The sequence below is a fragment of the Leucoraja erinacea genome, chromosome 29, assembly GCF_028641065.1.
Source record: "Leucoraja erinacea ecotype New England chromosome 29, Leri_hhj_1, whole genome shotgun sequence".
Lineage (NCBI taxonomy): Eukaryota > Metazoa > Chordata > Chondrichthyes > Rajiformes > Rajidae > Leucoraja > Leucoraja erinaceus.
The window spans coordinates 7,832,191-7,855,715 of record NC_073405.1 but is presented as its reverse complement, the minus strand read 5'-3'; the positions used below and the strand labels follow the sequence as shown (position 1 = coordinate 7,855,715).

Here is a 23,525-nt window from a genome sequence, read left to right as displayed (position 1 = left end):
AGGTTTCATAAAGTCATACAATGAAACAGGTCCTTCAGCCAAACTTGCCCATGTCGACCCATCTACACTAGTCCTTCCTGCTCTTTTGTTTGGCCCATTTCCTCTAAACCTTTCCTATCCATGTACCTGGTCAAATGTCTTTTAAATGCTGTTACAGTGACTGCCTCAACTACCTCCACTGGCATCTTGTTCCATATATCCACCACCCTCTGTCACCCAGAAGCATATAAGACAGAGTTTACTATAGCCCGCTAGACCATGGGTTTTGTGCCTTGCTCGACTTCTTGATCTTCAAAATACCTTTTCCTCAACAAACTGTAGCTTATGCTGATACATTGAAGGTGATGGTGAATTTAATCAAATGTCACATTTATTGAGAAATGGCCGATGTGAAAAGTGCAAATGAGAACATTTATTTTCACGGGTTAGTGGTGTACAGTGACACTTCTTTCAATCTTTCTCACTGCAATGCTGTACTTCACCTCTGCAAACTTTCCAGTGGAATAGGAAATGTTTCTGTCTATGATGACCACGTACCAGAATGAAGATCATCTAAACCACAGCAACGAGGCACTTAAAATATGCAAGTTTGGAGGCCAATCCTCAAGGCAATGTTCACTGAGAGCAGGGGGCTTACGCTCAACATTAGCATGGCATACACCCTCCTACTGCATGCCTCTAGGTGCGAGTTCAGAAACTAAACCCCCATGTTTTAGTGGCAGATGGGAATGGTTTCATCAACATCTTCATTAGGATCATTCAAGGTTTCAAGGTCAGTTTATTGTCAAATGTACCAATTAAGGTACAGTGAAACTCATGTACAGATCCAGATGGCCATCCATCATTTACAGATGCATGTAATGAGAACGCACCAATTTTGTGTGATATGATCCATTGGCACACTTCCCATCCATACACTCGACAAAGATTCCAAAAACAAGTTTTACAAAAGAAGGCAAGTAAATATTTGTTAATAGCTCTTTCAATCAAAATATGTCAACATTTTATCCTGTGCAGAAATTGTAATAATTAGTGGGCCACTGAGTTTCAGGGTAGGACCGTGCCTGTTAGGTATTAAATTAACTAGAGTTGAGTCCAGTCTTTTTTAATGAAGAGAAAAATGTTGAGTTAAATTACTTTTGATTGTAATCACATGTTCCTGGGACAAGCCATGCAATCCTTGAGAATCCTAAGAGCTTAAGAAACATTTAGACAGGTACATGGGTAGGACATTTTTAGAGGGATATGGGCCAAATGCAGGCTGGTGGGACAAGTGTAGATGAGACATGTTGGCTGGTGTGGGCAAGTTGGGTCAAACGGCCCGTTTCCATGCTGTACGACTCAATGAATCAGATGCCTAATTCTCAGTCTCACTTCCTCTAACCTCAGTCATCAACCTCCAATACTAACCAAAGAAATTCAATGTAAACTCAGGGAAGAACATTTCCTTTTTCAATGAGCCAAGTCGCAGCCTTCTGGATTTAACAATATCAGATCAGAAGCTTTTTTCATTTTGATTATCCTCCATTTAAACCTCCTCCAATCTGACCTTTCATTATTCTGAATATTTATTTTATCTATTTCATCCCATCATCCATGTTGTTATTACTATCTCATGCCTTCCACCCACCCCAGATTTCCCCATTTGTTCCCCTATATCTCCATTGCATCTGCCTCTCAAGGCCTCTTTTATCTGTAACTATCCCCATTTCACCTGAAACAGGAACTCCATTTTCTTTCCATGCAGGACACTGAGACATATTGCAAGACTTTATTTTCCCCATGAAGTTCTCTATTTGAGGCTCCATACACATGTGAGAATCAACTCACTTGCAATGTCCCTCATGATAGTAAACCAGTTGCAACTCCGGGCACTAGAGAAATCCTCCTTCCAACAAGATGCTGTTGTACACAATTAATTGGTTATTAACTTCAAGGTTATTAACTATCCTCAGCAGAGGATAATCACGAGGGCATTTTTGTTAACCTTTTAAGCACCCGATTACACTGATACACAAACTCATAGGGTATTAGATTGCAGGTAACTTCACAAACACAAGAAAGAAATTGAATATCTAAAGTGGTACATTTTTCTCATTTCCCTGCATACAGCCTTGAGAATGTTCATTTCCACGTAAATTTGTTAGATAAAAAACTTGTGAAGTAGGAAAGGGTTAAAAACCACACATAAGCAAAAGTGTTGAGCAGGTCAGGTGGAGAGAGGAAGTCATTAAGCATATGTTCTGGGAGTTGAATGAGAGAAGACAGTGTGTGTGTGTTTTTACTGACCTAGGTTTAAACTCAGTGAAGCTCGAAGTGAGGCCCGTGTTACACCTTGTTGTCCAGGCATTGGGTAGGTAATACAAAGATAGAAATGTGACTTGAAAGTAGGCCCATTTCATTATTTATTCAATTTTGTCTTCATAGCCTCTCATCCAGATGAATGATGCTGCATATTTACTTGAAGACAATGTACAAGTTTAATATTCTTTTGGCCTGTGTCTTGGGATGGGGATGTTGCCTGCTCTGTTTTTAATGAGTTCTGAGGTGGCCAGTGTGAGGATTGTACATTTTCCACACAGCGTGTGGGTAATACTGGGGAAGTTACATTGCCTTTCAAAGGGAACTGGTCTATACTTTGCATATCAAAACACCTGACTCCGTTGGAAGAATAGTGGAGTATGTAGTGGGGTGTCTTTTACAAAGAGAAGGTATAGCTATGTGCTGTTAAACCTGATTCATATTTCCTAAATGTTAAAGGATTTTATCATCAAACAATGTTCCCCATTCAAAGGTGGATGAAAATCCAAACTACCCCCAAACAAACTGGCAAGACTAGATTAGGACACGCCATAGGACTAGTTAACATGCAACATGAGCATTTCACTGTACCTCGGTACATGTGACAATAAACTAAACTAAAACTCAGGAAGAGGTGCAGCAGAGGGTGGGATATGTCAATTGAAAATGTGTTGGTCTATTAGTAGATTATTTTTAAACTAAGTATTAATTTCAATGAACATGGGGGGGAGGGAAAGCTCCTAGCACACTAATATGTTCTGATTGAATGTGCTCAAGGAACTAAAGGGCCTATTAATGTTTCTGTGTTGCCCTGTTAGATGATTAGGCATGTTGATAGCCTTGCGTTTTCATGTTTGAATTTAAGGATAAAACTTCAGGAGACTAGACCTAAAATTGTTTGGATTAGATTAAAATCTTCTCTGGATTTTATTTAGCAACTTTAAGAGAAAGTGTTGGTTTATATTTTAGAAAGTGCTGTGTCTTTTTACAGTGGATTCATCTTTAATTCATTAGAACTCTGCAATTCCAAGTGTTTGTTAGCCATCAACCAGGTGTTTCCTCCATGTCCATTCCCCTTGTATCTAGCCAGCCGATACTTGCACGATGAACCTGAGGTCGGGCAAAGCCACGTCAGCAAATCCTTTCATTCCCCCCACTCCACGCTGCACTAAGGTTCGAGATGGGCTCCTGGAAACGCCACCAGGAGGAGACTGTGGTGAGCCTTCCAAGACTGCACGTTCAGCAGGAAAAACCACACCCAGAGCTTCATCAAGGGTGAGAAAGGTATGTCTAATATTAAAGGTACACAAAAAAGCTGGAGAAACTCAGCGGGTACAACAGCATCTATGGAGCGAAGGAAATAGGCAACGTTTTGGGCCAAAACCCTTCTTCAGACTGATGGGGGGGGGGGGGGGGGGGGGGGTGTGAAGAAAGGAACAAGGAGGAGGAGCCCGAAGGCTGGGGGATGGGAGGAGACAGCAGGAGGGCTGAGGAAGGGGAGGAGACAGCAAGGACTAACAAAATTTTGAAAGGGTTTGGCCCGAAGGGTTACCTATCTCCTTCGGCCCGAAACTGAGTTTTTTCCAGCATTTTTGTGTGCCTATCGATTTTCCAGCATCGCAGTTCCTCCTTGTACATTGTCTGCTGCGATACTCCTCTGAGTATGCCTTTTTCCAGCATTTTTGTCCTACCTTCGGAGATTTTCCAGCAGAAGGGTTTCTCCTTGAACGTTACTTTGTCTTCGCTCCATAGATGCTGCTGCCTCGCTGAGGTATGCCATTTTTTTGTAAGAGAGTTCTCCTACCACCTCTCTCCGGAGACAGTTTCACAATCGAAGAAGGGTTTCGGCCCGAAACGTTACCTATCTCCTTCGCTCCATAGATGCTGCTGCACCCGCTGAGTTTCTCCAGCATTTTTGTGTACCTGGGAGAATTCAATGTTCATGCCCCCAGGATACAGACTCCCCAAGCGGAATATGAGGTGCTGTTCCTCCCATTTCCGGTGTTGCTCGCTCTGGCCACGGAGGAGACCCAAGACAGAGAGTCTAATATTAAAATGTAATTAATCATTTCAGAAATTTAAATTGATTTTGACACTTCAAACACAGCTATGATTTGCACTGTAAAGCATTATAAGTACTTGCATAGTGTAGCACTTGCCTCCTGGATATAATAATAATTCGTACACAACAAAAAGGCTTCTCACTGTCCCTCAGTACACGTGACAATAATAAACTAAACTTCATTTCAGAATGATCCTGCTGCCTATCTTAATTCCTTTCACAATCACGGATTTCTTGACAAGCGAGGGGTGAAAGGTGAGGGAGTGTGAAAATACCTCCACTGTTTAGTTAATTTAATTCCAGCTCTGTCCTCTCTGCTCCAGGCCAGGCGAGTTGTGACGTTTGATAATTCACCCGATTCCTTCTCGACCACACCCAGTACCAAACGATTACCAAGAAAACGCTGGCAGGAGGTGGAGTTTAAAAGAGGTAGGGGTAACTCGGTAATGGTAGTCCATTTTGTAGCGTTGTAACTTCATTTGTAAATACTTGTCAATTGTCATCATGTACATATCACGCCCAGTATAGAACCAATCTGAATCGAGGTTGACATCCGAGCACTGTTCTCATTGATTAATTGATGGTCTCCTAACTCCCTCATATTATAACACCAGGGGAAATAAGAGCAGGAATAGACTCAGCCTGCTATAGGGAGAGGCTGAGCAGGCTAGGACTTTATTCCTTGGAGTGCAGGAGGATGAGGAGTGACCTTACAGAGGTGTGCAAAATCATGAGAAGAATAGACTGGGTAAACGCACAGCCTTTTCCCTAGAGTAGGGGAATCAAGAACTAGAGGATATAGGTATAAGGTGAGGAGGGAAAGATTTAATAGGAAACTGAGGGTAACGTTTTTACACAAAGGGTGTTGATGTATGGGACAAGCTGCTGGAGGAGATAGTAGTCGGGTTGAGACAGGGTGGTGAATCTGTGGAATTCTTTGCTACAGAAGGCTGTGGAGGCTGTCAATTGATATTTTTAAAGCAGAGATAGATAAATTCTTGATTGGTACGGGTGCCGGGGGTTATGGGGAGAAAGCAGGAGGATGGGATTAGGAGGGAGAGATAGATCAGCCATTATTGAATGATGGAATAGAATTGATGGGCTGAATGGCCAAATGCTGCTCTTATCACATATGACCTTATGAGGTACCATTTGCAACGTTTAAGAAGCATTTAGATAGTTCCTGGATATGACAGGTTTAGAGGGATATGGGTCCTATGTAGGCAGATCGGGCTAGTTGAGATGAGGCATGTTGGGCCGAAGGGCCTGACTCTATGACTCTCTGACCTTTTGGGCTTGATGAGATGTATCCGAACATGCTGTAGGAGCCAAGGGAAGAGATTGGAGGGGCAGTGACCATGAATGACAGTAGATTAGGTGATGTGATGCCCTTTTACTCAACAACAGGGATAAGCCAGGTAATTAGTCTCAAGCCAGCAGTGGGGATATCATTAGAGATAATTCTGAGGGAAAGGAGTGATTGAAGCATCTGCTGAAGCAGGAATAAACAGCGGAACTCGCGGAGATAGAAGTCCTGTCTGGCTAATTCAAATTTTGCAAAGACATAACCAGTTATGTCGATGATTGGAGTCTAGATGGACTTTTAACCCAGTGTCACCTTGCGATATTACATTGATTTAAACATTTTTTTTTTTTAATTTCAAGGGTTTGACTCCACTTCCTGTGCAACAAAATCCCACACACGGGTGAGGTTTCATGAGGAACATCATGGGCCGGTAACCAGGAATAACCATAATGCCAAGCAAACATTGTCCTCGCTTCCAATCCTCCCTTCAGCAACTCCTGGTAAGTTCAATGCGAAACTAGAAGGTGGAATTTGTACAAATGCCTTGTATCTTGAGTATGATTCATTAGGCAAGCGTGGATATTACTGCCTGTTCAAGAGAGCCTTCGATTCAGCTCTTGGGGCTAAAGGAATCAAGGGATATTGGGGGGGGTGGGGGGAAGTAGGAATGGGGTACTGACTTTGGATGATCTAAATCTAAATCATAAATATCTAAATTTAAATTGTATTAGTTATTTAAGTTATGACATCGGATGGAAGCTGCATACCAAATCTCGTTGCACTATTGTGCAATGACAATAAAAATATATTATTATTATTATTAATATTATTATGATCAGCCATGGTAGACAAAAGTGCTGGAGAAACTCAGTGGGTGCAGCAGCATCTATGGAGCGAAGGAAATAGGCAAGGTGAAACGTTGCCTATTTCCTTCGCTCCATAGATGCTGCTGCACCCGCTGAGTTTCTCCAGCACTTTTGTCTACTTTCGATTTTCCAGCATCTGCAGTTCCTTCTTAAACAGATGATCAGCCATGATCATATTGAATGGCCGTGCTGGCTCGAAGGGCTGAACGGCCTACTCCTGCACCTATTTTTCTATGTTTCTGCCACCAACAAGTTAATTCAGTAAATGTCCACAGAGGATGTACTGGGTCAGTTTAATCTTACTGCCCTCTTCTCTTTCTGCAGTCCCACATCTTAATTAGTTTCAAATATTTATGCATTTTCACTAAACCAAAAGTCAAAGGGAATTTCTGAAGGAGGAAGGGCTTGGGATGATCTGATTCAATGCCTGGCAGTCCTGGCAGCCGGATCATACAATAGAAATGGGATTGTTGATTAATCTCTTGTTTGGAATCACGAGGAACTGCAGATGCTCATAAATTCGGAAGTCATAGGAGCAGAATTGGGCCATTCGTCACGGCGGTGTCCGGGTAAGGCTACTGCCTTGCAGCTCTAGAGACCTAGGTTCGATCCTGACAACGGGTGCTGTCTGTACGGAGTTTGTGCACGTTTTCCTCGTGACCTGTGTGGGTTTTCTCCGAGATCTTCGGTTTCTTCCCACACTCCAAAGACACACAGATTTGTGGGTTAATTGGCTTGGTGTAAAATGCAACAATGTCCCGAGTGTGTGTAGGATAGTGTTGATGTGCGGGCATCTCCGGTCGGTGCAGTCTCGATGGGCCGAAGGGCCTGTTTCTGCTCTGTATCTCTAAACTAAACTATCGTAATTCAATCATGGCTGATCTATCTTTCCCTCTCAACCCCATTCTCCTGCCTCCTCCACGCAACCTTTGACACCCTTACTAATCGAGAATCTATCAGCCTCTGCTTTAAAAAATACCAAAAGACTTTGTTTCCGCAACTGTATGTGGCAATGACTTAGAAATGCCTGATCCCATTTAATCATAGAAGCTAAAAGGAGAGTTGGGCCTGTCAACTATTTGGTCGAGGGGTATCAATTGCAGCAGTCTTTAGATAGACACAAAATGCTGGAGTAACTCAGCGGGTCAGGCAGCATCTCATTCCTTCTCCCCAGAGATTCTGCCTGTCCCTCTGAGTTACTCCAGCTATTTGTGTCTACCTACTTAAAAGAACAGTTTGCAGCTTTGTCTTGGTATTGTATGGTACTTTATTTGTCACGTGTGCCGAGGTTCAGTGAAATTCATTTTTGTATACAGTTCAGTACAGGTATCACTATGCATAAGCTCTTAGATAAAACATCTCACAGAGAGTACAAGTGTGTAGCATTATTACACTGAGATGGTATACAAATCTTCTAGCTTCTATCAACAGTTTGAACAGTTTTCTCTGTTCCAACAGACATGGATACCAATAGAAATTTGGACCGAGGCTCTGTGCCCCTGGAGTGGATTTTCTCCATCAATGTCTCAATGGATGCGACCTCGCTTTGTGCCAAGAAAGAAACCTTTAATCAGTAAGTACTGGACAGAGTTTCCCTATTGGTGACCTTCGGATCTGCAAAGAAACTTGTTTAGTTTGGACATTTTAGGTTGGGCCCTAAAATGCACAGTATTAATTAAATGAAGCAGTCAAGCTCTTAAACAGCTTGGGCAGCTGTAAAGGACAATGATCCACCCTCGAGATTAACAGCAAGGAACAACTGCAGGAAATGGGCAGAGATAGATGGATTCCCCCTCTTGTATTTATGGCCCTTCAGCTCTTTACCTGACAATATGGGAGTCGGGGGTCAGTGGGGGATGGCAGGAGAATGGGGTTAGGAGGGAGAGATAGATCAATGATGATTTGAATGGCGGAGTAGACTTGATGGGCTGAATGACCTAATTCTACTCCTATGACTTATGACCTTCTGAGATTACTTTTGACAACAACTTGGACAAGATTTCGAATATCTTCTATCATTTAAAAACTCGGTTTGGTAAATGTTTTTAGTATATATTTCAAAAATATTTAATTCTTAACATGTTGATTTTATACCTCTTGGTAATTAGCTTATCAAACTAGGTTGGGTTTAAGGAAAAAACCGGAATCCCCCAGTGCCCTCATCAATGAATTTGTTTTGTAGACAAAGGTACCAGGATGCATATTAATCATGATAAGGGAATAATGTTTGGTGCCAGGTAAAGCCAGCAAAGTCGGATCAAGGATAGTCAAAGGGTCGCCAATGAGGTAGATAGTAGTTCAAGACTTTTGTGTTCCAATATCCCCAACTGGTAGAGTTGATTGTGGGAGGAATGCTGATCAGGTCACTGAGAGCTCTGCCCTCAAATCTATAATGGTCACTTGAGCTGAGGCTCCACATGCAAGTGATCTGAACTTGCGTGCACACTGAGGGGAGAAGTGTTCTACTCATGACCTCTCTTCACCTGGAAGAGCTTGGAATTCACCCTAGTAAGTTATCCACGAGTAGTTGCTCTACTAAACAGCCAAAAATCTGTAGCCTCCCTTTGATCTGGTACTTTGTTGGTTCACATGCTTGATCAATGGTGTTTTATCATTAATGTTTTATTATTATTAATGTTTATTGGTTTCTGAGTCATTCGTAACTGTCGCAGTATGTCACGTTGTTACTTGCGGGCGGAGCACCAAGGCAAATTCCTTGTATGTGAATACTTGGCCAATAAACTTACTTACTTATATGTCTCTAAGTTAAATGTCTGGGCTAACGAGGCTTTATTCTGGTATTACTTGGACAATAAAGTCAGTAATACCAGCGTAAGGTTCAATCAATCAACTGTACTGGAATTTAAAACTGAAATTTCAGATATTATTATTATTTCTCAGGTATAAATTCTTCAAGGAATTTCAAAGCTCGACAGAAGATTCACTTCAAAAATCCATTCTTCCGCTTAAAACCCGCAGCGTCCCTGATTACTCGCTCGTTCTGGGGCTGGTGAGTTTCCTGTTGCTCTTCATTAAGTAAAGTAAAACGCCCAAATTCATTCTGCAGAGTAAGTCGTTTTTTTAAGCACAATTTCACTGGGAAAGATGTAACTGTTCTGCTGAGTTGAGATTAATCTGGAATTGACAAATGGATTGGCTGAATGAAGAGGGCGAAGACCTGCCCCCTTTGGGCTTTCTAGTTTAGTTTAGAGATGCAGCAGGGAAACAGGCCCACCGGATCCGTACCAACCAGTACACTAACACTATCCTACACGCACTAGGGCCAATTTCCCATTTATTCCAAGTCAATTAACCCACAAACATGTACATCTTTGGAGTATGGGAGGAAATCAATTATCTTAGAGAAAACCCACTCGCTCACAGGGAGAACGTACAAAGTCCCTACAGACGGCACCCGTAGTCAGGATTGAACCCGGGTCTCTGGTGCTGAAAGGCAGCAACTCTACTGCTGCGCCACCGTGCTGCCCAGTGCAGCTGGCTTGATTAGTGCTGCAATGTCAATATTTCGTGTTGAGGTTCTAGACAGCATTTGTCCTGGGATCCCCTTGTCTGGCATCCTCTCATCCCTGACCACACAGTTTGTGTTTAAGTCCCGTCCAAGCAGACAGTGGCACTGGGGTAGAGTTGCTGCCTTACAGCACCAGAGTCCCAGGTTAGATCCTGACTACAGGTGATGTATGTACGGAGTTTGTACGACCTCTCTGACCACGTGGGTTTTCTCCAGATGCTCTGGATTCCTCCCACATCCCAACGATGTGCAGGTTTGTAGGTTAATTGGCCTCTGTAAATTGTACCAAGAGTGTAGGATAGAGCTAGTGTACAGGTGATGGCCGGTCAGTGTAGACTCAGTGGGATGAAGGGCCTGTTTCCACGCAGGGCAGAACAGAATCAGGTTTGCGGTGTGAGCCGAGAGCTGGGATGAGTGGTCACAGGTCACCCGTCGTGTTTTGTTGCCGTGCTCCTCATGCAGCACCCCCTTAAACTTGTGCATTTCATTGGGGGGGGGGGAAGGGGGGGAAGACTCGGTGCCGGAGTAACTCAGCGGGTCAGGCAGAATCTCTGGAGAATATGGTCAGGTGAAGTTTTGAGTCGAGACCCTTCTTCAGACTGATCACTCACCCAGACAATTCCCCTCGTGGTTTTATATACCTCTATAACATCACGGAAAAGTGAAAAATATGGAGTAACTCAGTGGTAGATAAAAGTGCTGGAGAAACTCAGCGGGTGCAGCAGCATCTATGGAGCAAAGGAAATGGGCAACATTTCGGGCCGAGACCCTTCTTCAGACTGATGGAGGGTGGGGAAGGAGGCGGGGAGAAGAAAGGAAAAAGGAAGAGGAGGAGCCCGAGGGCTGAGGGAGAGCTGAGAAGGGGAGGAACTCAGCTCTTGGTAACTCAGTAGGTCAAGCAGCATCCCAGGAAAACATGGATGGGTGATATTTCAGGTCAGGGCCCTTGCTTCAGACTGATTACGAGGGTGGAGGAAAAAGGAAGCTATCTCCCTCTGTAAGATCACCCTGGGCTTCAAGGAACAAGGACATGGCCTGTCCACACTCTCCCTGTAGCTCAGGGCCTTGAGTCCTGGAGACTATAGCAGTTTATCTCTTCCAGGACTCGAAGATGGAGGACATCGCTGGTGGGGAATAATTTCCAGTTTAGTTGTAGCCCAAGTGCATTTGCTGTATAATATCTCTTTTTTTATTATAGGATGAAACTCTCGTCCATTGCCAGCTGACTCCCATGGAGAATCCAGACTTTGTATTTTCTGTCCACTTTCAGGATAAAAACTATCAGGTTTGTCCCTCTTGGAGCTTGGACTAAGTGTTCTGTGCCTTGTGTTGTATGTGGGGCGCTCAAACCAACTCCCGACTCACTTCATCTTCCCACTGCTCTCAACTGACAAATCCATTGCTTTCCCCACTCTTGTTGAACAAGCACCACCCTGCAGGTGCCACTTGCATTAGCAACTCTGGGCTAGTAACATTCTCATCATCATTATCCCGGATATATAGGTTTCTCCTGAATTCCCTCTCTTGTATTTATGGCCCTTCAGCTGTTGACCTGGTTGGGGGTCAGTGGGAGAAGGCAGGAGAATGGGGTTAGGATGGAGAAATGGATCGGCAATGATTTAAATGGCAGAGTAGACTTGATGGGTTGAATGGCCTAATTCTGCTCCTATCATTTATGATCTTATGAATACTCATCGGGGCCACAGTGTCAGTAACTGCTCGCGTGGGAAAGATGTGATTAGAGTGCAAAGGTTGCAGAGGAGACTTCTGATGACGTTTCCAAAAATGGTAACATTCTTGCCCAAAACAATGCAGCCTGTGTTCTTCCTGCTGATTTGGTGGATGCCCGAATCTATAATGTCCCTCCCCACAGATAAGTGCACACCTACTGTCACACACGCAACTCTGGGGCGGCACGGTGGCCGCAGCGGTAGAGTTGCTGCCTTACAGCGCCAGAGACCTGACTGCGGTGCTGTCTGTACGGAGTTTGCACGTTCTCCATGTGACCGTGTGGGTTTTCTCCGGGTGCTCCGTTTTCCTCCCAAATTCCAAAGAGGTGCAGATGTTGCAGGTTAAGTGTACAGGGCAGAACTAGTATACGGGGTGATCCCTGATCAGTGCGGACTCAGTGGGCCGAAGGGCTTGTTTCCACGCTGTATCTCTAAAACTAAACTAAACTATTTGTCCTGCTCCATACCAGTAAAGCCTGCAGACTACCCTTTCTCCACATACCCAGAGTTAGTGACCAACCCTCTTGCTCAGACTGCTGCCCACGCACCTCTTTGACATGCGGTTGTACCACATGAATATTGCATGCACACAATTTTAATGCTGTGCAGATTGACTAAGCCCGTTGTATGGCAGAATGTTGCACATTTCTTTTGCTGGAATATATTCGCTAGCTGTCACTGATTTCACTGAGAGCCAGTCTGTAGCACACTTGTTCAGCCCTCCTCCAGAACTGCATTTATTTAATGCCTTCTTGTGAACCCTGATAATGGACTATTGTCAGATGTTGGATGGAATAGTGGAGTTCATTATCCAGAAACTGCCCGGGTGGGATGTCCCCAGGGTCCACGCACAATCAACTGGACACCTGCGGCCAGGCTCCGTCTGAAGTCCATGCATTCACTAAAGACGCGAGTGTGGAATGGGAAGGGGCGGGGATGGGGGCAGGGAGATTCGTGACACTCGGCAGCTTTTATCTAGAAGTCCAACCTCGGTAAAAGAGGGGCCGATCACCCCCAAGAGTTTTGCTCAGCCCAAGATGGAAATATCAAATACCGGGGGGCACAGGTTTAATGTGAGGGGGGCAAAGGAGATGGGCGGGGCCAAGCTTTGTTACGCAGGGTGGTGAGTGCCTGCAATGTGCTGCCGGAGGTGATGAGATAGAACCGCTAGTGACGTTTACGTATTGGATAGGCAAATGGATGTGCAGGGGATGGTTATGGATTATGCACAAGCAAATAAGATCAAGGCAGCATAGTGGCGCAGCGGTAGAGTTGCTGCCTTACAGTGCCTGAGACCCAGGTTCGATCCTGACTGTGGGTGATGGGTCTGTGTGGGGTTTGTACGTTCTCCCAGTGACTGCGTGGGTTTTGTCCAGGTGCTCCGGTTTCCTCCCAAGACTACAAAGACATACAGGTTTGTAGGTCAATTGGCTTTGGTAAAATTGTAAATTGGACCAAGTGTGTGGAGCAGTGTTAGTATAAGGGGTGATTACTGGTTGGGGCAGACTCGGTGAGCCAAAGGGCATGTTTCCACGCTGTATCTCCAGTCTAAAGAGTCGGTCATATTTGGCATGGATATTGTGAGTCAAAGGGCCTGTTGTGCTGTAGTCCTCTGCGTTCCAAGCTCCTCCTAGTTGGCATCTCCTCCTGCTGAAGCTCGGATCCATCTCTAAAGCAATTAACATTGTGAACTCGAGTGCTGGAGGAACGCATGTTGTGGAACATAGAAAAGAACAGTCCAGCAGCGACAGTATTTTGTGTCTGGAGTTGGGACTTTGTTGTCTCCCCTTCTGTTCTCTGTCCTGGTGCGTCTCGTTCTATGTATTATCCAGACAGATCAGCTGAAGTAATGAGGTTAAACCCAGGACTACCATTCATCAGCACTATGCAGCCTCCCTTGGTGTCCATCTTGTCACAGAGGTTCCCTTATTCTCCCCACACCTCGCCCTGCTCTGCCACTGAAAGTGCTGGTTTCCGTACTTGCCTAGTCCTAATGAAGATCAAGCTGACACGTTAACTCTGCTCCCTTCTCCACACGCGCTGTCCCACCTCCTGTGTTTGTCCACCACTTTTTTTCTGTGTTTTATTTTGGGTTTTAAGGAACATCTTGCAGGGGGGAGCAAGGCGTTAGGGGGAGACTATAAGAGCTGGGGCGGATGGCGGCTTCATGGAGGTACCACATTGGCTGTTGGAAAAAGGGGGCAGAATTGGAGGTGTTCGCGGCCTTGAAGATTTGTAGGACTGGTGAGGGCAGAAGGGGAGGCCCATGGGAGGATTGGAAAATCACAATGGAGATTTTAAAATTGCTTTTTAATAAAACAAAAAACAAAAAAACAAAAAGAAGATGCAAGGTCCTGGAGTAACTCAGTGGGTCAGGCAGCATCTCTGGAGAACATGGTGACGTTTTCAGTTGGGGTCCTTCAGGCTGGTTCTCGTGGGGTATTTGGGGGGGGGGGTTGGAGGAGAGGAAGGGGCAGGACAAAAACCTGGCAAGTGATGGGTGGATACAGGTGAGGGTTTTGGGTTTTGATAGATAGATGGTTGGATGGAAGCCAGAGGCCAGAGCGGAGAAATTAGTGTTAATCCAGGTGGGGCACGGAGAGGACTGGGGGTCGGGGAGGGTTGTTTGTATTAGTTACCTGAAAATTGGAGAATTCCATGTTCATGCCGTCAAGTTGTAAGCTACCAAGTGCAATAGGAGTGTGTGTGTGTGTGTGTGTGTGTGTGTGTGTGTGTGTGTGTGTGTGTGTGTGTGTGTGTGTGTGTGTGTGTGTGTGTGTGTGTGTGTGTGTGTGTGTGTGTGTGTGTGTGTGTGTGTGTGTGTGTGTGTGTGTGTGTGTGTGTGTGTGTGTGTGTGTGTGTGTGTGTGTGTGTGTGTGTGTGTCCCCGTCCGTGTCCTCACTTTGGCATTGGAGGATGGGCCTGTTTAGGACGGGGAACTCTCTCTAAATTGGGGGGGATATGTGGGAAAGGGGGGAAGGTTTTAAAACGATTGTTTGAAGAGATTTTTCACGAGGATTTTTCTTCCTGTTTTCAGGTCTACGTGAGGCTGAGGCCTTACTGCAGGGAATTCCTCGAAACCATCTCGCAGTTCTACGAGGTAAAGCCTCTCCCTTGCCTGTATCCACCTCTCAAGTACCAGGCTTTGTTCTACCCCCCCCCCCCCCCCCCCCCCCCCCCCCCCACCTCATTCTGCTCCCAACCACAGTCAGTCTGAAGAAGGGTCCAGAGCTAAAACACCACCTATCCATGTTCTCCTGAGATGCTGCCTGACCGGCTGAGTTACTCCCAACTCCTTGTGTATTTTCACTGTTATTAATTGTTCTGCTTTTGATTTGATTTTTTGAATCTGACCTCTTAATTTGCAATTCTAAAGGCAAGCATTTGTGTTCTAGGGGATATCTTTAACTTTGCATGTTTCGTTTCCGAGGCTAACGGGTCACTGGGCGAACGCGTTATTGATGAGTACATTGCTCACTTTAAATCGTTCATGTAAAATGTCCTTGGGTTATACAGAGAAGTATCAGCCTGGTAACCGCAGCGAGTTGGTGCATTGAAACTATTTTGAGCTTCGTATTAAATTGCTTCTACGTTCTTGAGCCAGGAGGCAAGCACCTTCTGTGGTTCTGCTGCCTGACGTGGAATGAGAGGGACAATGATGTGAGCTGTTCCAGGTAGACACACACACACAGCTGGAGTAATTCAGCGGGACAGGCAGCATCTCGGGAGAGAAGGAAAGGGTGCGTGCCTGTCCTGCTGAGTTACTCCAGCTTTTTGTGTCTATCGTCGGTTTAAACCAGCATCTGCAGTTCCTCCTTGCACATGCCAAACTCCAGCTGTTACTCAGTGTAATCTTCACCCTCCATTCAAACTCTGCCAAAAATTGATGTAAATGCTGCCTGAATGCGAAGCGAAAATTCCCACAGCAAATGTTTGGCATTTTCTGTACATGTTCAAGATTGCTGCACTTGAAGTAACCCTGTCCACAGAACTGTCTTATCCAAAACTCCACGACACCACCTCCCTCTATAATCCCCCACATCAATTAATCACCAAAATGAATTCATGGCCCTTGGGATTGAAGGAGCGCTGGCTGGCTGCGTAGAAAATTGGCTTCATGGAAGGAAGCAGAGGGTAATGGTGGAAGGAAGGAACTGCAGATGCTGGTTTACACCGAAGGTAGACACAAAATACTGGAGTAGAGTGTAGAATATAGTTTTCAGCATTGTAGTGCATCAGTTCCATAGACAATGTCCCCAACGGTGTAGAGGTGAATCAGACAGTTCCCCAGCTTATGGAAGGACCATTCAGATGCCTGATAACAGAGGGGAAGAAGCTGTTCTTGAATCTTGTGGTATGCGCTTTCAGGCTTGATGGGTTAATTCGGCATTTGGTTATCTCTAGTGTAGGGGGGTGGGAGTTAAGTGGCAAATGAGAGAGAAAATGTCTAAATTAATGAACGGGAGGATGCGATTGCTCTGAAAACTAGCATTGATTCGATGGGATGAAAGGCCTCCTGTGTTATATAAAAGATATGAAACAGTGTTCCTCTACATGCTTTTGATAAAATCTTTTAATGAAGTGAATTATTTGTATGAAATAACACAATGGGTGTTTTTTTGTGTGGTCACTTTAGTAAATTAAAAAGCCTTATAGGCCTCAATTTAACACTCAAATAGTCCTGAATAGCTGTGTCATTTTTTTTTGGAAACTTAAAATTGTGCTACTTAATGGATGTTTGGCAAAGACCCAATCTGTTGCTAAGTGATGATCTCATATCAGCTGTAGCAAACAAAACATTTTTTTTCCTGGCTTGCACTCGCAAAAGTCTGACCGCTTTTAATCTGTAGGTGAACTTGAATTTAAACTTGGACCGTGGGATGGGGAAGAAATGGAATGAATGGCTGGCTGTGCCTGAAATGGATGCTACCTCAGAATATCCCATCCACTGGGCTGGTTTGCCAGCCAGGGCATGGTCCCTTGACGCAACTTCCTCTCAGAAGAGTTTTTCTAAATAATCGGCAAGGGGGTTGTTATTAATTTCATAGTTCTGAGCCTGACCCTTAACTGGAATACCAGACTCGTATCCATGTGGCCTTTTGGGGTCCAAACAGATTGAGAACTCTCCCAGTTCACGTCACTGATCTTAGATCATCCACTTGTTTTGTTTTGTACACAAAATGGTGAATGCACGACTAAACGGCTGGTGATTTTTGGTGGAGTTTGGGTTGATCCTTGCTCTGCTCTTTCACTTAGATTATCCTTTTCACTTCTGCTACTAAAGATTACTCTGACAAAGTGTTGGATATACTGGACCCGCAAAGGCGGATTATCAGGCAAGTTGTTTGTACTTGTGTGGGAAGCCTTCACTAAAGTTTATTTGTTTTTGTTTAGAGATGCAGCACAGAAACAGGCCCTTCGGCCCACTGAGTCCGCACCAACCAGCGATCCCCGCACATTAACACTATCCTACACACACTAGGGACAATTTACACGTGTACCAAGCCAATTAACTTACAAACCTGTACGCCTTTGGAGTGTGGGAGGAAACCGAACATCTCGGAGAAAACCCACGCAGGTCACGGGGAGAATGTACAAACTCTGTACAGACAGCAGCTGTAGTCGGGATCGAACCCGGGTCTCCAGCGCTGCGAGCGCTATCAGTCAATAACTCTACCGCTGCGCCACCGTGCCGCCCATTGCATGCCTGAGTGAACAGCATTGGCCTCGAGTGCTGGTCAGGATTGCTCATGTATTTGAGGTGATATTGTATTCAGAATGTGTGTGGTGAATTGCTTGGCTCCAGTTTAATGGTCATTGCCTGCTTTCATATATGTCTTTAAATGTGCGGTAGGGAGTCCTCCCCGATGTGCTGCACAATTGTACCCCCTCACCCAATAGCATGGATTATGTGGCCGTTCCCCCAGTGATTGGACAGGTTGGCAGCTTTATTTTTGCTGCTAGAAATTTTGACTATATTAAAATTTGGATCGAGGTTTAGTTTAGAGATACAGCGCGGAAACAGGCCCACCAAGTCCGCGCCGACCAGCGATCCCTGAACACTAACACTATCCTACACACACTAGGGGGCAATTTACAACTTTACCAAGCCAATTAGCCTAAAAACCTGTACGTCTTTGGAATGTGGGAGGAAACTGAAGCACTCGGAGAAAACCCAAGCAGGTCATGGGGAGAACGTACAAACTCCATACAGACAGCACCCGTAGTCGGGATTGAACCCAGGTCTCTGGTGCTGTTAGGCAGCAACTCTACTGCTGTGCCAATGTGCTGCATTTGGAGGACAAGCAGGAGACAAGCGTTGGCGAGTCTGCTGCCGGGGTGTGGTACGTGTGGGCTGTGATGTGCTTTGGAACAAAAGATGTATCCCTCTTCCCCACGACACCACCCCTCACCCTTCATCTCTTTCCCCCCCCCCCCCCAAAAAAAAACCAAAAACAAACCTCCCTGTCATTTTTCATTTTGAGTCTAATTTGATCCAAGTCACTAATCGGTGACACTGAATCTGTTCCAGGCATCGTCTACACCGGAAACACTGCACCAGTGTCATGGGCAGCTACGTCAAAGAGCTGATGGTCCTCGGAAGGGATCTGGCAAAGACTGTGTTTGTGGACAGTTCTGCTGAAGCTTTTGTTGGTCAGGTGTGATGGGGATTTTAAAATTGTTATTCTATCAAATATATATATATGGAATAAGATAGAAAACATTTTCACCCAGAGAGTTGTGAATCTGTGGAATTCTCTGCATCAGTAGGCAGTGGAGGCCAATTCTCTGGATGCTTTCAAGAGAGAGTTAGATGGAGCTCTTAAAGATAGTGGAGTCGAGGGATATGGGGAGAAGGCAGGAACGGGGAACTGATTGTGGATGATCAGCCATGATCACAGTGAATGGCGGTGCTGACTCGAAGGGCCGAATGGCCTACTCCTGCACCTATTGTCTATTGAACATGATGCCAAGCCCATCATTTATCTACCTGCACATAATCCATATCCCTCTACTCCCTGCATTTGCCCATCCTAAAGTGTTATAAATGCCACTAACGTGTCTGCTTCACCCACCTTCAGCAGTGCATTCCAGGCATTCTCCACCCTCTGTGTTTAAAAAAAAAACCTAAAAACTTGCCCAACACTTCTCCTTTAAATCCCACTCTTCCCTTAAAGCTGCAAGCTCTAATGCATAATACTAAAGCAGAAACTGTGATAGGCCTGACAGCTGATTAAACGCACTATACTAAAGATTAGATTAGATTAGATTCCTTTATTGTCATTCAGACCTTTCGGTCTGAACGAAATTATGTTGTGTGAAAGTGATTCTTCTCTTGAAATAAATGTCTGCAAGTTTTGCTAATCAGCGGATGTGCTTTTTGACATGCCTTTGTTTTCTCCTCCAAGACTGCAAATGGGATTCTAGTCAAAAGCTGGTTCGAGAGTCACAGCGACCAGGAGCTCCGCAATCTCATCCCGCTTTTGCAGAAATTGGCAGAACTGGTAAGGCGTTGGTGGGCATCCAAGACTGATGGATCTGCTCTCTCTGGCTTTCGGTGCATCCTGGAATTTGATATCTGCACTGCAGACAGCTGTGTCTTTAGTTGCCAATGCCCTTGACTGCAGCAAAAATGAAAAAATGCTGGAGGTATTCGTCAGACAAGCCTTCACTTCCCTCCTTGCCCATTGAGTTCCTCCAGCATTTGTCCTTTGCTTGAGATCCCAACATCTGCATTCTCCTGTGTTCTTATTCTCTAGAATTCCCTTGCAAATACCTCCTCCCTTTGCGAGTATTTTTACATCAACACCTCAATCTGACTTGGCATCTCTCAAATTTTGCTTCTGCTGTAAAACACCTTCAGACATCTTACTATGTTGACAGGTAAAATAGAAATGCAAATTGTTTTTCTCTAATCTACTGAACGTTAATTAACGAATTAGCAATTTAAAGATCTTGAGTGAAGTTTAGTTTATTGTCACGTATACAGTGAAGGTACAATAAAAAGATTTTGTTGCGTGCTAACCAGTCAGCGGAAAGACAATGCATGTTTACAATCGAGCTGTCCACAGTGTACAGATAGATGCATGATAAGGGAATAACGTGAATGACATTTAGTGCAAGATAAAGCCAGTAAAGTCCGATCAAAGATAGTCCGAGGGTCTCCATGAGGAGGCTGTTCTCTAGTTGTTGGTGGGATGGTCAGTTGGAGATCCTTCTACACGTAATTCACCATCAAACCAAATTTGACCTTTCTGAAGAAGGGTCTCGACCCGAAACATCACGTATTCTTTTTCTCCAGAGATGCTGTCCAACCCACCGAGTTACTCCAGCTTCTTGTGTCTATCTTCTTGACCTTTTTTTACAGTCTGCTTTGGTTGTTGTGCTTACCACGAATCATCTTTGCTTTTGCAGGAGGACGTCAGGCCCGTGATTCAGAGGAACCAGCTAAACGTTGGAGTCTAGGCAGAAGGCTGCCTTTGAAGGGACTGTGGGCTCCAGTAAAACCAATAGCCTTTCCCCTTCCCAACTAAAGTTGTATGTTGAGCACTAAAACCCATCTCATTTCACAACGATAATGTTGGAGAATGATGATTTATCAAACCTGCCTGGAACATAATGTAAACTTAAGAAGTAAATGACAACATCTTGCTTTACCTCCAGTTGTTCACAAGCCCAGTTGTTTTATGTGTTGGATGTAATATTAGCCAAGTCGTGCGTGATCACTTGCATCCTGTTACATTATTTTTCTACTAGTTTTATCCGTAATTTACAAATAAAGGATACCGCATTAATGCCTAATCACAATGGCTGTCTCTTAATTGATTGTTAAGTGGTCAATTTGAATCTGAAAGTGGATTGTTTTAGATAAGATGGAAATGAAATTTCTATTAGAATTTGAATCAACACTCAAGGCTGCATTGCATGTAGAAAAACAGAACTTGGTTTATGCTCTGGGTAAAAGCGAAGGAGCTTATAATATGTAACTATATTTTACCATAACATGTTTGCATCTAATAAAAATTTTTTTTTTAAATAAATAAATAAATAAAACACAAAAGAGCCAAAACTACAAGGTCAATTCTGACTGAATTGGAAACTGATATTAAGCTCAGGCAGAGCTTGGGAGAAGAATAATTCAATTCCCCATAACTATATCAATGCAGCCAACTACTTTCTAGCTCTTGTGAACCTGATGTTTGGTGAGCAAAGGTTCAAGACCCAAAGGCAATCTTGATGCGGAGTAAACTAATAAGGGTTGGAATTATTTAGATTTGAAATATTCTTCTCAGTTCTTTTGAGAAATTGTTCTCACAGTGTCCCTATTGTGCAAGATAATGTTGGTGTGCGGGGGTCGCTGGTCGGCGTGGACTCGGTGGGCTAAGGGGCCAGTTTCCACTCTGTATCTCGAAACTAAACTAAAGACTGGCTTATGTAGAAGGCACCTGAGGAGAGGCAAGATAGTTCAGCTGTAAACAAATTCTCAACAGGTCATGCAGCATCTGTGCAGCCGGAGGTAGGGTCAACATTTCAAATTGATGGCTTCAATAGCATTATTTGTTTCACTTTGGATTTCTACCAGCAGCAGTATTTTGCTTTTGATTATTTGTTGTCCCAGATATCATTCAATGCCTTCAACAGGTAATACACTAATTCTCTCAGCACAGCACATAGATACAATAATGAAGAAGGCATACCAGCAGCTCTGCTTTGTTAGAAGTTTAGAGGTTTGGCATGTTACTGTCTACTCCAACAACCTCTACATATGCACTCTAGAAAGTATCCTTCATAAGTTCATAAATTATAGGTGTGAAATTAGGCCATTTAGCCCATTGAGTCTACTCTGCCATTCAATCATGGCTGATCTATCTTAACCCCATGCTCCTATCTTCTCCCTATAACCTTTAACGCCATTGCTAGTCTAGTACCTGCTAATCCAGGCTTTAAAATTGCCCAAAGGCCACAGCTGACCATGGCAATAAATTCCACGGATTCACCACCCTCTGGCTTAAGATGTTCCTCCACATCTATTTGCTAAAGGTGCGTCCTTTTATTTGGGGGCTGTGCCCTCTGGTCTGTTTAAGAAACATTTAGACAGGTACATGGGTAGGATAGGTTTAGAGGGATATGGTGCAAACACAGACAGGTGGGACTACAGTAGGTGGGGCATGTATTCAGCTGTATGATTCTGAGTGCAGGATATAGAACTTAGCATTGTAGCGCACCGGTTCTAGAGACAAAGTCCAATGTCCACAATGGGTAGAGGTGAATCAAACAGTACCCTTGCTTATGGGAGGACCGTTCCCAAACCTGATAGCAGAGGGGAAGTAGCTGTACCAGAGTCTGGGGGGAAAAAAACTGGAACCGTGTAAATGTGAGATACAAAGGCAGGAGCAGCCAAATATCTAAAGTTGTTGGTACGTACACAAAAAATGCTGGAGAAACTCAGCGGGAGCAGCAGCATCTATGGAGCGAAAGAAATAGGCAACGTTTCGGGCCCGAAACGTTGCCTATTTCCTTCGCTCCATAGATGCTGCTGCACCCGCTGAGTTTCTCCAGCATTTTTGTGTACCTTCGATTTTCCAGCATCTGTAGTTCCTTCTTAAACGCATCTAAAGTTGTTGCATTGATTTTGAATGCTGTTAAGTGACCACTCTCACTCTGAACGTCTGCAGATGCTGGTTTACACCGAAGATAGACACAAAACGCTGGAGCAGCTCAGCGGGACAGGCAGAGAGGGAGGAATGGGTGACGTTTCGCGTCAGAGTTTGGGATGAACTTCATTGAAGGGTTAATGAACGCCGGGCGTGGGATGCGGGATTTCGCATCTGCGGTATTTTGCTTTTTCTTCCCTGGTTGCAAAGGCTTTCAGAATGGCTGGAGATACCGAGGGTTACACTAGCCCTTCACTTCAACATTTTGCTGAGTTCTCCCTTTTAGTATCGCTTCCATCTCCCGGCCCCGGGTAACGTTCACCACTCACCCCGGGACCGCGCTTAAGACACCCCCCACCCCCTTGCTCCGCCTTCATTCTCCCCACACAGCGGGTCTGCAGTCCCGGGGCTTCCACGGATGGAGCGCTTGCTGTGGCTGTTGCTGACGCAGCCAGTGTTCATAAGCCTTGTACACCTCCACTGTGCAGCGACAGATATCAGAGAGAACTGTCGTTCACAATAGGCCATTGTTAGCTGTGGGATATGGGGAGGGGGGGTGATAATGAGTTATATATTATATATAATATGCCCCACATTTCCTTGATTATCCTTGCATCCACGAGTAGTTGCTCTACTCAACAGCCAAAAATTTGTATCCTCCCTTCGATCTGGTATTTAGTTAGTTCACATGCTTGATCAACGGTGTTTTATCATTAATGTCTTATTATTATTAATGTTTAGTGCTTTCTGAGTCATTCGCAACTGTCACTGTATGTCATGTTGTTACTTGTGGGCGGAGCACCAAGGCAAATTCCTTGTATGTGAATGCTTGGCCAATAAACTTACTTACTTATGTTTGCATATCTCCCATTCATTTGTAGAGTCATAGAGTGATACAGCGAGGAAACAGGCCCTTCGGCCCAACTTGCCCACATCGGCCACAACATGTCCCAGCTACAATAGTCCCACCTGCCAGCATTTGGTTCATAATCCCTCCATACCATGTCTATAGATCTCTCGTTCCCCTCTTCCCTGACCATTCCTATTCCTTCTCTCCAGAGATGCTGCCTGGCCCG

General features: G+C 44.6%; 1 protein-coding gene across 3 annotated transcripts; it reads left to right on the top strand.

The window, feature by feature from the left end:
- The first annotated feature begins 404 nt into the window (after positions 1-404).
- LOC129711105 (CTD small phosphatase-like protein 2-B) lies at positions 405-20,781 on the top strand. Of its 3 annotated transcripts, none has more exons than XM_055658505.1 (11): positions 405-3,576; positions 4,687-4,792; positions 6,029-6,169; positions 7,994-8,108; positions 9,437-9,545; positions 11,263-11,349; positions 14,832-14,894; positions 17,051-17,130; positions 18,327-18,453; positions 19,204-19,299; positions 20,210-20,781. In XM_055658505.1, exons 1-11 carry the CDS (start codon positions 3,406-3,408, stop codon positions 20,258-20,260), a joined length of 1,146 nt encoding a protein of 381 aa, XP_055514480.1. In that variant the 5' UTR covers positions 405-3,405; the 3' UTR covers positions 20,261-20,781. The 3 variants fall into 3 exon arrangements, with proteins under 3 accessions (XP_055514480.1, XP_055514479.1, XP_055514478.1); XM_055658504.1 differs by having other exon boundaries at positions 405-3,585; XM_055658503.1 differs by lacking the exon at positions 20,210-20,781 and having other exon boundaries at positions 405-2,353; positions 3,388-3,585; positions 19,204-20,202.
- Positions 20,782-23,525: the final 2,744 nt, after the last annotated feature.

Bases quoted from the DNA above. Each gene is read 5' to 3' on its own strand.
- LOC129711105 (XM_055658503.1), top strand. From the start codon at position 3,406: ATGAACCTGAGGTCGGGCAAAGCCACGTCAGCAAATCCTTTCATTCCC. The intron at 14,895-17,050 runs GTAAAGCCTCTC...TCTTTCACTTAG, and splicing joins CCATCTCGCAGTTCTACGAG to ATTATCCTTTTCACTTCTGC. The intron at 17,131-18,326 runs GCAAGTTGTTTG...AATCTGTTCCAG, and splicing joins CCGCAAAGGCGGATTATCAG to GCATCGTCTACACCGGAAAC.